The 16,830-nt window shown below is 38.3% G+C and overlaps 1 protein-coding gene across 2 annotated transcripts; it reads left to right on the top strand.

The window, feature by feature from the left end:
* The first annotated feature begins 2,668 nt into the window (after nt 1-2,668).
* hmgcs1 (3-hydroxy-3-methylglutaryl-CoA synthase 1 (soluble)) lies at nt 2,669-16,618 on the top strand. Of its 2 annotated transcripts, none has more exons than XM_079803871.1 (10): nt 2,669-2,820; nt 5,403-5,860; nt 7,248-7,373; nt 7,569-7,733; nt 8,745-8,913; nt 10,265-10,435; nt 10,556-10,662; nt 12,304-12,429; nt 12,529-12,686; nt 15,030-16,618. In XM_079803871.1, exons 2-10 carry the CDS (start codon nt 5,413-5,415, stop codon nt 15,117-15,119), a joined length of 1,560 nt encoding a protein of 519 aa, XP_079659997.1. In that variant the 5' UTR covers nt 2,669-2,820; nt 5,403-5,412; the 3' UTR covers nt 15,120-16,618. The 2 variants fall into 2 exon arrangements, with proteins under 2 accessions (XP_079659997.1, XP_079659996.1); XM_079803870.1 differs by lacking the exon at nt 2,669-2,820 and adding an exon at nt 3,591-3,714.
* The last annotated feature ends 212 nt before the right edge of the window (nt 16,619-16,830 follow it).

Raw genomic sequence — 16,830 nt, 5'->3', positions numbered from 1 at the left:
ATGAGTTGCTGTAATGAACTACATACAAGTTGGATTTTTACATTGATTTTTGGTATGATTATGAATCCAGCCCTCAGTGTGTTGATGATTTTGGTTTCCATTGACTGTTATCACATAATTCTGTTCTTAACAAATTACAGAATGTATATAAATAATAATTTTCAAATTGGATATTTCATTCATTGAGATCGAATGTGTGTTTTTAATTTTTTGAGCAGTGCATATCGTTTCATACCCATAATCTATTCTACACTATTGCCAAAAGTATTGGGACACCCCTCCGAGTCATTGAATTCAGGTGTTCCAATCATTTCCATGGCCACAGGTGAATTCAAGCATGGTACAGTGATAGGTTGCCACCTGTTCAATAAGTTAATTTGTGAAATTTCCTCACTACTAAATATTCCACTGTCACCTGTTAGTGGTATTATAACAAAGTGGAAGCAATCTGGAACAACAGCAACTCAGCCACGAAGTGGTAGGCCACGTAAAATCACACAGCGGGGTCAGCGCATGCTGAGGCTCAAAAGTCGCCAACTTTCTGCAGTCAATAGCTACAGACCACTTGCCTGACTACATTGTGCAAAGTGTAAAGTATGGTGGAGGGGGATTATGGTGTGTGGTTGTTTTTCAGGGGTTGGGCTTGGCCCCTTAGTTCAAGTGAAAGGAACTCCTAATGCTTCAACATACCAAGACATTTTGGACAATGTCATGCTCCCAACTTTGTGGGAACAGTTTGGGGATGTCCTCTTCCTGTTCCAACATGACTGTGCACCAGTGCACAAAGCAAGGTCCATAAAGACATGGATGAGTGAGTTTTGTGTGAAGGAACTTGACTGGCCTGCACAGAGTCCTGACCTGAACCCGATAGAACACCTTTGGGATGAATTAGAGCGGAGACTGCAAGCCAGGCCTTCTTGTCCAACAGCACCTGACGTTCTATATGCGCTTCTAGAAGAATGGTCATAAAAATTCCCATAAACACACTCCTAAACTTTGTGGAAAGCCTTCCCAGAAGAGCTGAAGCTGTTAAATCTGCAAAGGGTGTCCATATTAAATCTGCTCCGTATTAAACCCTACGGATTAAGAATGGGACATCATTAAAGTTCATGTAAAGGCAGGCGTCCCAAAACTTTTGGCAATATAAGTGTATGTGCATATATCAATAGGGTTTTTAAATTTGTCTTAATGCTTGACGGGCTGTGTATTGCCTCATAAAATAAAAGTTTGTTGCTAGTCTTTTCTTCCCTATATTGTGGTGTACATCCGAGTGTTAAACGGCTTCTGGAACAACTGTAGGGCGAGGCTTGATTTTGTCTGTGGGGAATTGGTTGGATGGGTGTGGTTTGCTATTCGTGGATCTCACATGAGTGACAATTTGTCCCGCCTCATCATCAGAGAAGAGATGAGCTGCGAGAGTGAGGGGAAGTTATGACGTGCACAGATGAATCATAATACATACTGCAATATTCCATAGAAAATAAGAGTGGTCGATTTTGATTTCATGGTGACTTTGAAACACCTGTTCTGTAACACCCCCCAATTCTCAAATGCTTTTTTCCCCCACATAATGTGATTCATTACAATTTTTTCCAATAAAAACCCTTATTAGGTTTCTCTGATATCTTGTGGAGAAAATAAAGGAGAAAAACATTCTTCTTTCTAGATAATATAGATAGATACAGTGCTGGGTAGAAGCTGATTATATGTAATCTGGATTATGTAATCAGATTCCAAAAATTAAGCACTTGTAATTAGATTATATTCAAATACTTATTGATTGCATATTCACACAATGGCAGTAAATTGTTCATAATTTATTTATTCTCCATAATTCTCTTTTTGTAATGCACAAATTCATGTTCATTTCCAATTTTTTTTAATTCCCAAACTTTTTTTGTCAGCTGAAAATCTTTGAGTAATATACAGTATGTGTTTATATTTAATGTAATGTTTAATGAAAATCATGTTGTTGCTAGCAAAGAATAGAATTATTTTCTTTCTTGTTAAATATATATATACATTTTCTGTATTTTCGTAAGATGTTCAAATTATTGTGATAAACAAGTAAAAAGGTCATTTAAAATTTATCAAGAAGTTGTAATATGCAATAGATTTTTATAAAATGCAAGTCTATAAATATTTATTTTGGTTTTTCATGTGTTACTTTGCACTATTTTAACTATTACTATAGACCACTTAAAATGTCTTGAGAGTGTGAACACATTAGAAGCCTTTATTTATTTATACTGTTAAAAAAGGAGTATAGACATTATAGTTCCATGTATTTTCAAAAATATTCCATTATTTTCTGAACATTTTCACTCTAAGGATTGCCCTGTGTGTCACTTCAATGAATACTTGACAGACGTTTAGCGACCTGATATGTGGCGATCCTCTGATATGATGTATTTCATCGTTCAACCTCTTGTAGTTATGGAAACGATATTATGCTTCCCTGCCGATTCGCGCAGAAATGGCGAGCAAATCAGACGTATGCTCCGATTGGCTGCTGCTCTCTCACCATACACCGTCATTCACTCACACCATTGAACCACTATGCACACCTCGTCTAGCGACCCTCCTTTCTGAAGCTCTCGTTGGCTGAGAACTTCAAGGGGCGGGAAGATGAAGACCTCCAGAACGCCTCAGTGTTTTGATTGGCTGTGTGAGAAGCGCTCCAGAAACAGACGCGCGAGCTGCACAGGTATCGTCCGCTTGACGTGTATAAATAGTATGTCTTTAATACCGTCTTCAACGACCGTTTCACTTAATGACAAGCGACTCTTACCATCAGAGGAACTGAACTCAGTTAGAAAGGTAAGTCCACTCTAAAACTATCGATTGTTTTCAACAATATTATCCTTAATTCTGAGGTAAAGTTGATCTAAATTATTGTTATATTTTATGAAGTTTCCAGCTAAGTTACATTAATTCCAAAATGACTGCTGAATGAATGACTTCCGACAGTTCAGTCCACTTGAAAAGCCATTTATTAAAGACTAACAATTATTCAAAAATTAATAATTATAAAAAAGTAAGTGAAACAAAATATAGACGCTAATAAAATCACCCTAACCAACGTTCTGAATTCAATTTAATATGAACGCTTAATATTAAACTCTATAACTTTACAGATGGTGCAGCTAAAATCCTCCTGCAACAAGTTGATCCTCCGAACTCATTTACTATCATAGTAATGTTAGTGACTGATAACGCTAAATACTTATAGTAGAAACGATGTAACTTGAATATGTTTTAAACAATGCCTCGCGCCAATATATGCATTTAAGTATACGTTAAAAATATATATAAAGTTATTTGTTTTGTTTTTTAAATCAAATGGTGTTTACTAAATAATATAAAAGCAAAATAAAACTTAATATTAGTTTAAAAGCGCTTCAGGCATTCATGACAAATTCGTATTCACGCGGCCAGAATATTAGGATTAGAAACAGTGCAAAAACGTTACATTGAAAAGTCTTGCTTGCTACAGTAACTTACATACAGTTATGCGTACTACGCAGTTTGTAGTACGCACTACGCAGTAGACGTCTGTGAATTGAGACGCATTCCTCCGTAAACGGAAGACGGTCCGTTCACAAACACTGCTCGGCTACACACTCATCAAACATCTGACCTTATGAGATATCCGGGCGGGACTGAGCTCCGAATCTAGCTGTCTAGTTTTAGAAACTATTATATGATTGTAAGGTAAGAAGAAAATATTCGAATGTGAATGAAATATATGTGTGATGAATGTGGTGTTACCGGCCAGCTAGTGACACATGTAACGTTAGGCGCGGTCATTGGTCAGACCCTTCCCTGAATTATTACTACACTACAGGTTATGGAATGTATATCTTTGATGTTTATAGTTTTGCGTTTATTAATTACTGATAAAAAGGAATTCTTACTAAGAGAAGCATCAGTGAGCAATGAAAGCGTTTCCACGTCACTGTTAGCGACAAGTCAAAAGAGTACGTTTAATAAATAGCGCGTTATTTACTTCTAGAATTAGTAAAAGGATCACGGGATGATTAAGAGGCAAGGATTATTACAGAGGAACAACAATATTTATGGGTGTAATTTATACTGACTTATGTCAAGTTAGCTGTTTTGACCGGTTTTTACCCTACAAGACAATATCACGTGATTTACGTCTTTTTTGCACATGCTCTGCGTAAATAAATAACTACCAATAGTGTTTATTTGGGGGGGGGTTCACGTTGACTGGTCAACTCTGTCTGTTTACTTGACATGGAACAAGACAAGCTGCTCTGCCGAGCCATATCTATGTGGGTTAAAGGTAATGTCCTTTAGCCAGTTGAAGGGTTAATCTTCTTAGAGGAGAGCAGAGCTCCAGTGGCTAACAGGCTTTGCCATGTGCCTCTTTCACTTCCTAATGGTTCTTTCCTCATGTCATTATGAGGTTGCACAGATACATGTCTTGTTACTTTTTAAAAGACTTGCCGATTGTCCGATTAATAGATTCAATGTATTATTTATGCCTCATTTTCCATAGGATTTTTGTATACATTACTGGCCAAAAATGTTTAATAATTATGGTTATTTAATGTTTTTTAAGAAGTCACCAAAGCTGCATTTATTATAGTAAAACACTAATATTATGAACTAATATTAAAGTTTAAATTAGCTGTTTTCTATGTGAATATTGTGAAATGTAATTTATTCCTGTGATCAAAGCTGAATTTTCAGCATTATTACTCTAGTCTTCAGCGTCACATGATCCTTCAGAAATCATTCTAATATTTGATGATCAAGAAACATTTTAGAAAGACATTACTACTTTTATTTTGCAAGGACACATTAAATTGGTCAAAAGTGCTGATAAAAGATAAAGATTTTTCTACAAAACTGTATTTAGAATGAATGCTTTTCTTTGAATGTTCTATTCATCAGAGAATCCTGAAAAAATATCACGTTTTACACAAACATATGAAGCAAAATATGAAGTGTTCAACACTGATAATAATCAGAAATGTTTCTTGATCATCAAATGATTTTTGAAGGATCATGATGTGACACTGAAGACTGGAGCAATGATCACAGGATTAAATCACATTTTAACATATTCACATAGGAAAAAATCTATTTTAAATTGCAGTAATTTTTCACAATATTTCTGATCAAATAAATGCAGCCTTGGTGAGCAGAAGAGACTTCTTTCAAAAACATTCCTAATTCCAAACTTTTGAGCGGAGGTGTGCCTCTGCATTATATCTCTAAGCGGCAAGCCGGCAACTCTGTTCTCTAGAATCAGTATTGTCTGTTTGTTTAAAAACCTATACAGGTCTAGTGGGGCTGTCACTGTAATAAGCCTGTTTTATGTGAGTCAATGTGTCAGCTGAATTATACCGGACTGCACACTTTTGTCTCAGTCCATTTAGAATGCCTGGATCACTCCCTGCAATTTGTGAGGCCACATGGCCTAAAGATGTGGGAATCATCGCCATGGAGGTGTACGTGCCCTCTCAGTACGTTGACCAAGCAGAGCTGGAAGAGTACGATGGCGTCGGGGCTGGGAAATACACCGTTGGTCTGGGACAGGCGCGCATGGGTTTCTGCTCGGACCGGGAGGACATTAACTCTCTGTGCCTGACGGTGGTGCAGCGATTAATGGAGAGGAACGGCCTGTCCTACGACAGCGTGGGTCGGCTGGAGGTGGGCACGGAAACCATCATCGATAAGTCCAAATCCACCAAAACTGTCCTGATGCAGCTGTTCGAAGAGTCGGGCAACACTGACGTGGAGGGAGTGGACACCACTAACGCGTGCTACGGAGGAACCGCCGCGCTCTTCAACGCCGTCAACTGGGTGGAGTCCAGCTCCTGGGACGGTGAGCTTCTCAGACATACTTTACTGAGGAATCCAAATGTGTCTGTAAACTGTCAAGAACATATCCAGCTCACATCTCATCCCAAAATAAAAAATAAAAAAAACTTAAAGGGTAACTTCAGTGATTTAGCATTAGGCTTTGTATCAGTAGAAACCCGGTAGTATATTCAAATGACGGTACTTTCCCCCCTCATATCCCCCTGAGATGAGAGAATTATGCATTTTATTACTGGAAAAAATCCTCCGATGATGCAAATATCGTCATTTTGCGTCATCGGAGGATTTTTTGGCCAGAGGCTAAAAACTACAGCCACTAGATGGAGCTGTTTCGAATGTTATCAACCCACCCATAGGGGAGAGATCTCACGCACAGAATGTAAGACACAGACGGCCACACGGACATTCATAACGGGGCGATGCAGAGTAAAGTGAGTGTTTCAACTTTTCAATGAATTCCAGTGATAGTTTAGCTTCCATATGCGATCTGAAAAATTTCTGCGCAGCTCTTCATGATTAATGAAATCTGACACTGCTGCGTCTGTGCCGTGACTTTCGTTCGGCTCACTCACGCTTTTTTGAAAAGACACGTTCAGTTTTTAATTGTTGTGTTTTTTCTCTAACTGAACGAAATGATTGTATTACTATGAAGATCAAAACGACGGTGTACGGAGTGGCCTCATAGGGCAGCGAGGCAAGTGCATTCTGGGAGTTGTTGTCTTTCATCCACATGAGACAAAAATAAATTTTCGGTCTTTTCTCAGTCTAGAAGGCACCAAATTCAAAAATAATTTCACATTTCTACTGAATAAATGACCCAGTTTAAATACAAAGCTTAATGCTAAATCACTGAAGTAACCCTTTAAAGACAGTTAAGCATATCATTACTGTTATCAAAAGCTTTAATAACTCTTATTATTTGAAATTATGTTTTACATTTACATGTTTGCATTTGGCACATCCATTTATCTTTGCATTGCATTCAAGGTAGATGTTTTATCAGATGTCAAACCCGTGACCTTGGTGTTTCTACATCATGCTCTACTGTTAAACTACATTAAATGTCATGCATACATACTTTTTTTTATCACAGTAATGAGAATAACCATTATTAAGAATAATGGGAATTACAAATTCAAAGTTTAAAAAAAAGTAAGATTCATTATTAGAGAATTAATGTCGCAATGGAAAAAATCATAAGTCCTACAACATGCTTCATTACCTTCTATGCAGAATACGTTTTATTTGGGTTTATTTTTATTTCCTTTTTAGGGTGAAATGTGACCTGACCATGGCATGTTTCCACATTCACTATAAAAATAACTGCTTCATTTTGAGTTGAGTTGTTTGCTTGTTGAGCATTGACTAACTAATATGTTTTGATGACGCAGGTCGCTATGCTCTGGTTGTTGCTGGTGATATTGCCGTTTATGCCACGGGCAGCGCCAGGCCTACAGGGGGAGCCGGAGCCGTGGCCATGTTAGTGGGACCCAATGCCCCTCTTGCCTTTGAGAGAGGTATGAGGCCTGCCGTAACTGCCAGCACTCATGACCTTTGTTACACTGACATAGAGAGCTCTAACAAAACAGGGTTTGTTGTGATACCGAGGTTAAAGTCCACACTATATTAATGCAGAAAATGTCATTTATACCTAGTTATTCTCTATGTTCTTTATTTCATGAAGTAATTGAAATGTAATCATATTTTAACAGGGCTTCGTGGGACCCATATGCAGCATGCCTATGATTTTTATAAGCCAGACATGGTGTCCGAGTATCCGGTGGTGGACGGCAAGCTTTCCATCCAGTGCTACCTCAGTGCTTTAGATCGATGCTACTCCGTCTACAGGAACAAGATCCATGCCCAGTGGCAACGAGGTTGGAAAATATATCCACATTCTCTCATTTATTTATTTATTTTAATGTATTTATTTGTATTATTTTGCCATATTGTGAAAGTAAATAATGACCGAGGGCTGCCAGATAGCAAAAATGGATCATTAAAAAAGAGGGTACATAGAAATGGTGTCTGGAATTTTTAAATAATTTAAATGAATATTTTGATACAATGCACTTATTGTGTACATACATGTTTTACAGCTGTAATTAATTTCTGTAATGACATCTATAGTTATACCGTTGAACCCTTAATCCACCCTTTAAGAGATGGTTCCCCCGAAAATGAAAATTAGTCCATGATTTACTCATCCTAGGTGTATAGGACATTCTTCTTTCAGATGAATACAGTCAGAGTTATATTAACAAATGTCCTGGCTCTTCCAAGCTTTATAATGTCATTCGACATTCTTATAATTTGAAGAATGTCAAATACACTTAGTCTTAGTCACTTAGTAATTTTCATTTTTGGGTGAACTATCACTTTAAACCAGCCCACACGACCAAACCAGTGCCTAACCATACCCGTATCCCACCTCAACATCAACACAATAAGTACATTTTACCTAACAATTATTTATGATGTAAGTACATAGTAGTTATAGACACTTAATATAAAGTGGGACCGATCGGGACAATATCATTTTTTTTTATGTTTGGAAAAACATGCTAATAGTAAGGAATCTCATATAATGTTGTGTTATAAACCTTGATGAGTGATTGACATGTGACTGAATGTTACATGTTTCAATTTTCACTGGCTAAACTTTCAATGCATCTCCAATAATTACGACTCATGCCCATTGTTCCAAAAGCTATATATGATGTTATCTCTACAAGGAATAGACTGACATTTTAGGTTCCATCTTTTGTTCAGGATCGATAAATGCTCATCCCTAAAGAGCAAGACACTATTTAAGCTAGTGTTTGTACAAAAACTGTCACAATGTCTAGTATAATTCTTTTTTTTTAAGGGCTTCTGTTGTTTTTCAGAGGGTCTTGAAGGGCGCTGTAGTCTTGAAGACTTTGGATACATGGTGTTCCACTCTCCTTACTGCAAACTGGTCCAGAAGTCTTTGGCTCGCCTAATGCTCAATGACTTCCTCTGTCATCCCAGTCCAAACACAGAGAGCGGCCCCTTCAGCGGACTGGAAGCTTTCAGGTCAGGGCCAGTTCTAGGATTTGATCTTCAGGAGGTTTTAGCCCTCAGTGAGAATGTGTAGACTCTTTGTAAATTGGCACCACAATATTACTATATATAGTAATTCAAAGCAACCCTACCAATACTGTATTACCAAGTCAATACAAAGACCTAATGCACGGATCCGTTATATTGACACACATCTGATATTTTATGTTTTCGTTCACTTAAGATATCATCCTCTAAAACTATAATCACCTATCTACAACCGTCCCTGTTTCAGGTTAATATCCTCCTTCCGTTAGCGATTCCTCCTTAAAGGGGGGATGAAACACTCAGTTTCAGTCAATCTATGAGGACATAATTTGGTTTATGGACTATTGTATGCGATTTAACGTTAGCAGTAGCAAATGGAACGGTTTTGCATGTCAGACTAGTGCGTGTTTACATAGAAAAACAATGGAATTGTAGCGCATTTGAATGAACGAGTCAATAGCTAACAACACAAAGACATTTGAAGCCGTTTTACTCACCGCCTGCTTCCAACACACGACCGTGAACCTTAATCACTGGGACTGCTCCATCTTTCAGCATTAGATGAGCTACAAATCCGGAGTTGAACTGTACCTTGTTTATAAACCACCGTCGCCGAAATTCAGGGAACAAACAAAAACACTTGCACAACTCCGTTGCTGCTCCGGAAAAACAAACCCCATCCACTGTCCCATTAATGCTGGGTTCTTTGGGAAGCTGTGCAGGGTTTTCTTGCCCTGACAACCAAAAACACATTTCTTTGGTGACATTGTTGATTTCGTGAAGTCGTGTTACTGCAGCACGCAGCCGATGACTTCCCTAAAGCCGAGCAGAGCGCGTTAATGTGCGAGCGGTTGCTCTCTCGCTCTAGTTGCGCGCACGCCCTTCCGGGAGAAGGGCCCGTACAAGGACATTCCGCCCTTGCTGACGTCAGATAAACCCATACTTGAAAAAACTTTCCGAAATGTATGAGAAACCGGAAGGAGTATTTCTGGCAGAGAAATACTCCATTAAACGTCCAACTTTTTTTTGTTGAAACTTTGTCCATGTCTAGCATGGGAATCCAGGTCTTTAACAGTATAAAAAAACTCACTATGCATGAAACAGCATTTCAACCCCCCCACATTTAACGTTAATGAAATAATCCCAATAATTTTTTATTTAACGGAAAAGTTCATCAGAATGGAATATTCATGTTGTGCCAAACCCATACTTTAATGGAACACAAAAGAGAATTTTTAAAGATTCTTCTCACAACAGTCTTCCATATGACAGCAGTTCATTATGACCGCATCTCGGATAAACCAAACGTTTTAAATTTCTTTCCCATTTTTTGCAGAGATGTGAAGATTGAGGACACTTATTTTGACAGAGATGTGGAGAAGGCCTTTTTGAAAGCTAGTTCAGAACTGTTTGAGAATAAAACCAAGGCATCTCTCCTCGTATCGAACCAGAATGGCAACATGTACACACCATCAGTGTACGGCTGCTTGGCTTCAGTTCTCGCACAGTAAGTGTCACGGGTGCCTCGTCTTATTTCCTTGAATGTACATTACAGCATTCATTGTTATTCAAAGCCACTGTAAATGTGATGCACTTGTCATTATTATTATTTTGTAAATCTCTACAGACACACTCTGCAGCAGTTGGCAGGGCAGAGAATCGGTGTGTTTTCTTACGGCTCAGGCTTTGCTGCCACACTCTACTCCATCAAAGTCACACAAGACGCCACACCTGGTACACACACACACACACACGCACACACACACAGAAGCGGTTTCTATTAGTGTTTCACTATGATAGGGTGGGCGATACACGACCAAGCTCAAGACATTTTGTATCACTTTTATCTGGAATTCAACCCAAAATGTTTTAGATGTATTGTATTGTATTATATTATTATATAATACATACCAATGTAGTTATGCCTATTTTTTGATAGAATGAAAGTATTTAAATATTTGGAACTAACCAAATAGTAACCAAAAGATTGCATAAGCAAATCTGGCATCATTGCAAAAACTGCAGCTTCTTTTGAAAAAAAACAAAACAAAAACTTGGCAACTGTGAAAACCTACAGTTACAGTAGCTATGTTTCCATCCACCTATTTGTATTTTAAAACTAAATGCTGGATGGAAACACCAAGATTATCATAACTTCTAAAAAATGGTCATTCTGAAATGTCTGAGCCAAAGTCTTGTCATCAAAATGGTTGGCCATAATGACTTCACAGAACCGCCTCGCATTCATCCGAATGCAACATGACCGCATTTACTACGTTTTGTCTGTGAAGTTATTTATGATAGAGGCAAAAAGAGCCACAGTTTCTTCCCTGATTGTGGCATCTTTCATTCTTATTACAGATATTGGGCCCTATCATTCACCCGGTGCAATGCAACGCCAGGCAAATGTTTTTTGCTAGTTACAGCTCGACCCAGTTATCATTTTCATGTCCAGCGCCACATTGTTTAAATAGCAAATGCTCTCGCGCCCATCTGTTCACCCATGCTGTGCTGGTCTGAAATTAGGTGTGTTCAGGCACATTGTTGGTGCGTTGCTATTTTGAGGCAACTGAAAACGACTGCGCCATTGACCATCAAAAACCTGGTCTAAAGTCAATAGCGCAGTATTTTTTGTGTTATTTAAAGGCTGTGTTAGTAATATGCGCCTACAGGTGGGTGCACAACGCGTGTACACTCTGCTTGTTACACACACAGGGATGCGCAGCAGCACACAAACATCTTTAAATATTAAAAATAAAAGGATTTCTTTCTGGAAAAGCGTTCAGTCTTTCCACTCGCAAATTCCGCCATGTAAATAGCGAATCCGCCCAAAACACACCCATGACTCATTAAGAGACTATTTACAACCCTTTTGGATCATGCGCCTGGCACGCAGACTTTTTTTCCATCATTAAACTATCAAAAAGTGGATAGACTTGCGCCATGCACTTAGATCGTTAAAATAGGGCCCTTTGTGTGTCAATTTCCCAGGAAGTGACAACTTTGTTCTCTTGAACACATGAGATGGAAACGCAAATGTAATGCAATCTTTCTAATTTTGTGCATACTTGACTAGTGTGTCTGCACCAGATGCAAGCGGTGCGTCACATCAAAATCTGATGGAGCCCATTACAATCACTGATGCTGTCTACAATGGATATGTTGTGTAAAGCCTAGTCGCAGACAGTAAACAGGGATATTTGTTTTGAAATGTTCAGTGTAGACACAGAGTTACATCTTGGAAACAAGCGGCATGCAACTTATTTATAATAAACAAAGAGGCTAGTTGTATCGCCCAGCCAGAATTACAATCATTGTTAACTCAAGGTTGATTGACAGTCAGTCCGTTGTGCTAACGTACATCTTTATTTTAAGGCTCTGCTCTGGATAAGTTGGTCTCCAGCCTGTGTGACTTGGAGGCCAGACTGGACTCTAGAAAGAAGGTTTCACCAGGGGTTTTTGCTGACAACATGAAGCTCAGAGAAGAAACCCACCATTTAGGTAATAAAGCGTTTACATTCTGTTATTCTCTCATTGATTTTGTCTTTTTGAAATCTTTTGAATACATTTGACGATGTGATGTTTCTCATTTTCCCACAGCAAACTACATCCCTCAAGGCTCGGTTGAGGAACTTTTCCCAGGAACATGGTACCTCACTCGTGTGGATGAGAAGCATCGTAGGCAGTACGCCAGGCGTTCTATGAACGATGACAGACCTCTGGAGGCAGGACTGGTCTCTTCCAACATTGCAACCGAGGTATGCTATATGTCTCTTTTTTTCATTCATTAAACATGTACATTCAGATACAAGTAAAGCCCAAGGTATACTTCAGCTAGAGGTGGGTGATATGACCAAAATCCTATATCACGATATAAGTCATTTTATTTCACGATATATATAACAATATTGTTATTTTTGCTTTAAATAAGGTTTTTATGATATCAAAATTTTTGATATTGGTTTCATAATTCTTATCACCATTTTCAATATCATTTAAAAAACGGATACTAGCCTAAAAAAACAACAAAAGAAGCGTCTTTTTGAAGAGTGTGCGTACGTGCTCTAGTATGTAAGAACGAGTCTATAATTGAATCTGGAAATAAAGCAAAATAAATTACTCCTCAGGTGACATGTCCGTAATTTTTTTAGCAAACAAATCTAGCATTAATTCAATCTCAAACGGGTTCATTAAAATAAGTTACTCCACCACCTGCGTGACATTATTAACCAACATGGTGGAACAGCAAATGTGCGACAATACGGTTTCGGGAAACACTTGTGAATAGCTACATGATTTCGTCAATGATGCATCGTAGTGTGGTAGTTTAAACCACTTCACCGACCCACCCGTGGGTCCAATATTACATCATCATAATCATTTGAAAAAATCTATAAGTTGTACAGCACAAAACTAGACATATATGGTATCGTTTGAAAGATTCGAACCTCAGCTTTCTTGATAACCCAATCACTTTTGCATTTGTTACATAGAAAAAGATAATACGGTCTGAATTTGACCCCCCTACAATGACCCCCCCTTGAGAAAATCATATGAATAAAATGTAATTTTATATTTATATTACACACTCATCAAAAATAGACAAGTCATATATCAAATGAAAGCTCTTATCCTCAAGAATATCAAGAATATTTATTTCACCGATCACTTTACAGTAACGTTATTATCAAAGAATCACAAAGATGGAAATGACTCCTTTGAACAAGCAAACACATGAGTCATATTCCTGTTCGGATCACTAACGCGTTGTGGAGCTAATAACCTCAAACGCTATATCAGCTCGTTCCTTAGGTTGTTTTCTTCAAAATGAGACCATTTTCACATGTCTGTGAGCATGCATGGCCAAATGACACTGTAATATGTCACCGATGTCCAGATTAAAACGGGATGCAGACAAATACTCTTATTATCCTTAGTTTTGATCGTCTTTGTTAGCCGCGATTTTTGATGATGTCATCACGTATTGCATCATACGTCAAAAAAGCTGAGTATCTCAGCTCTCTATAGACATGTCGGTCATGCTTCTAGACCAATCAGAGCCCGAGATCTCCCTTTACAAAGTTGAGGAGGCGGAGCCTTTTTGTCGATTTTCCCAGTGGCTATGGAAAATCAATGGAGATGAGTAGGAGTTATTAGATAGTTTGCACAGATTAATCTCAATAACTTTTTATTGGAAGGAGATATCAAGACAATTCTTTTCCCCCCTGTTTACTGACACCTAGTGGAAACTTTCTGAAGGGAAATTGACCAAACAGATTAAAATGATAGATTTTCAAATAAAACAAATGAATTAAAAAATAAATCAAAATATGACTTTTTATATAGGTTTATCATAAAATTGTGAATAAATATAATATATGCAATATTCCTCCACTGTGTTAAAATTTAGAGTGTTTTCTGTAAATTTAGACCAATTTGATCAATTTACTCCAATGTATGTGGGTAGGGCGCTCTTTTAAATTCAAATATGCCTAATTCTCAAAAAAATTCTAAATATGCTGCAGAGCTGAAATGGTTAAGAAGCGAGTTATGTCGTTGTAAGGGAAACGCAGCCCAGTTCTGAAACAAAGCTGGACCGAACGGTTCTCATTGCGTAACCGTTCTATTCCGTGCCGATATAGGCCAGTTGGTGCGGTTCTGGTTTTCCACTGCGGGCTGATAATGGCCACTCTTTGGATTGTCATACAAAAGTGTCAGTCATTGCCTTGGTAACACAACGGTTTACTGATGAAATGAGATGTAAATAACGACCGCATTGTGGGCGATGATCAGATATTTCGTACTTTTATTATTTCATTTGTGTTTACGCCGCTCAAATAGCGCGGTTAGCCAGCTACAGAGAAACTGGTAGCTAGGCAACAGACAAGTGAATGAGTGCCGACGTCACTCCACGGATTCTCGGATTCCAGGCCGAGAGCGGTTTGTAATCGTGCCGTGCCGTACCATTCAAAGAACCGTTCGGCCGACGGTGGAAAATCGGCTAAACGCTCTAGTCTTACCACACCTGACCGATTTTTCTGTAATAAAACAATTCTAAGTGTTTTGTGTTTGGCTGATTTGTGTTTTCCTGTCCTTCTCAGCATATTCCCAGCCCACTCAAGAAGATGCCCCGTATCCCAACTACCACAGCTGGCCCTGAGGTGGTCGTCATCAGTAACGGGGATCATTAATTTACCTCTGTGAGGTGCACATAATGGCAGGTCACATTGAGGACGCATGATCGGGAAAAGAAACAAGCTAAAAAGGGCCCCAGGACTTCTCCAGCCACATCACTCATCAATGAGTGATATAAAAACTCAAACTCAAAGCTTTTTAAATGTCCCAGGACAGAATTAGTTTGACCGTCACTGTGTTGAAGATGGCAGAGGGGTAGTTTGGAAGTGAAGTGTTAGTACATGGGAAGGTTTCTCTATGGTGAACCACAATCTGCTGCTCGGAGTCTTCTATGCAGATATCCTGACTACTTTAATCCTTTTAACTTCAAATATCTACCTGTTGGCATTTCACAAGCTCCTCTCATCTAAAACAAACGTTTTAGGACAGCCGAGAACTCGAGGGCGGAGGATGGATGTTGGATGTTTTAGCGAAGAGCGTCCCTCGTGTTGTTGTTTTTTATTATTGATCTAAAAGCTGCCGTTTTCACACTCATGACTGTATCAATCTGTCCTCATCAACTAACAGCTGTCAGGATTGCTGTTTTAAAGTCTTTCTAGTCAGTCTTATCACCATGGCCATGTCAGGGAAATGTGCCTGGATCACACATTAATGAGCCATAACCTTAGTTTTAATTACATTGGATTATATAGTAATAATTTAGTCGCTGCTAAATTTCGAGAATCATTTCGAAGGACACGAGTAAATGGTGTTCATTTATATGAACGCAGACCAGTAGTGGTAACACGTTAAATGTAATATTCAAACAAATTCACTTGGGACAACAGACATTTTTAGGTATTGAAGTGAGAACGAGTGAGCTGTGAACTCTATATCAACTTCTTGTAAATCACAATATTCACTTTCTTGATCTGTTGAGAAATTGCAAAATGAAGTGATCAAATGTTTGACCTTTGATTGTTCCAAACCACAGAGCACTTCCAGTAATCAGAAGCAATATTAATAATTGTAGTAATATTGAAAAGAAGTTAGCACCTTAAAACCTTGATGCTAAAGGGCTCATGGCAGATATTATAGGCTAAAAGCAAAGAAGAGATATTTTAGAGATTACGCTTAATTGCACAAACGCTGATAGCGAGATGGCATTTCCTTCCAGAGCATTCTTCAGTCTGTGGGTCCATGTTAACATCTGAAGAAGAAAAAAAGCACTTCTGCTCCATCTGCAGATCCATCAACTTTGAGAAGCCTTATTCTATGTACAAAACACAAAAGGGTATATTCTGAAAACTGTATAGACGTATTCTTCTTTTTCATTCTGCTGCCAGGACATGTTGACTGTAAAGATATAACTTGAAACAGCCAATGTTTACAAGAGGTTTCCCTGAGATCAGTTCATACCAATAATTGGTAAGTAATGTACAATGCTAACTTATATTTGTAGATTGGTATCTGATCAGTTGCAACTTGTTGAAAACAAGCTGTATAAACGATGTGTCACAATTGTACATGGGAATCTGATAATATATGAACTGAGGATTAAATGTTCTTTTGCTGACGTCTCTCTTTATTCTTTCACCTTGGAGGTTTGGATTTTAATGTTTTGCATCGATCCACTTAATATTGCATGGTCAGATGAACATGTATTATTAATATTTTCATATTTAACATGGGCATTCTGCCTTAGTCAACAGTTTCAGACAGGCTTGAACACAAACCTAGGTGATGTAGTCCGGTTCTGCCTGTTGACCCAATCTGTTTGGTCCAGTT

Source organism: Gobio gobio (genome assembly GCF_949357685.1).
Source record: "Gobio gobio genome assembly, chromosome: 22".
NCBI lineage: Eukaryota > Metazoa > Chordata > Actinopteri > Cypriniformes > Gobionidae > Gobio > Gobio gobio.
This window is presented reverse-complemented; position numbering and strand designations above follow the sequence as displayed.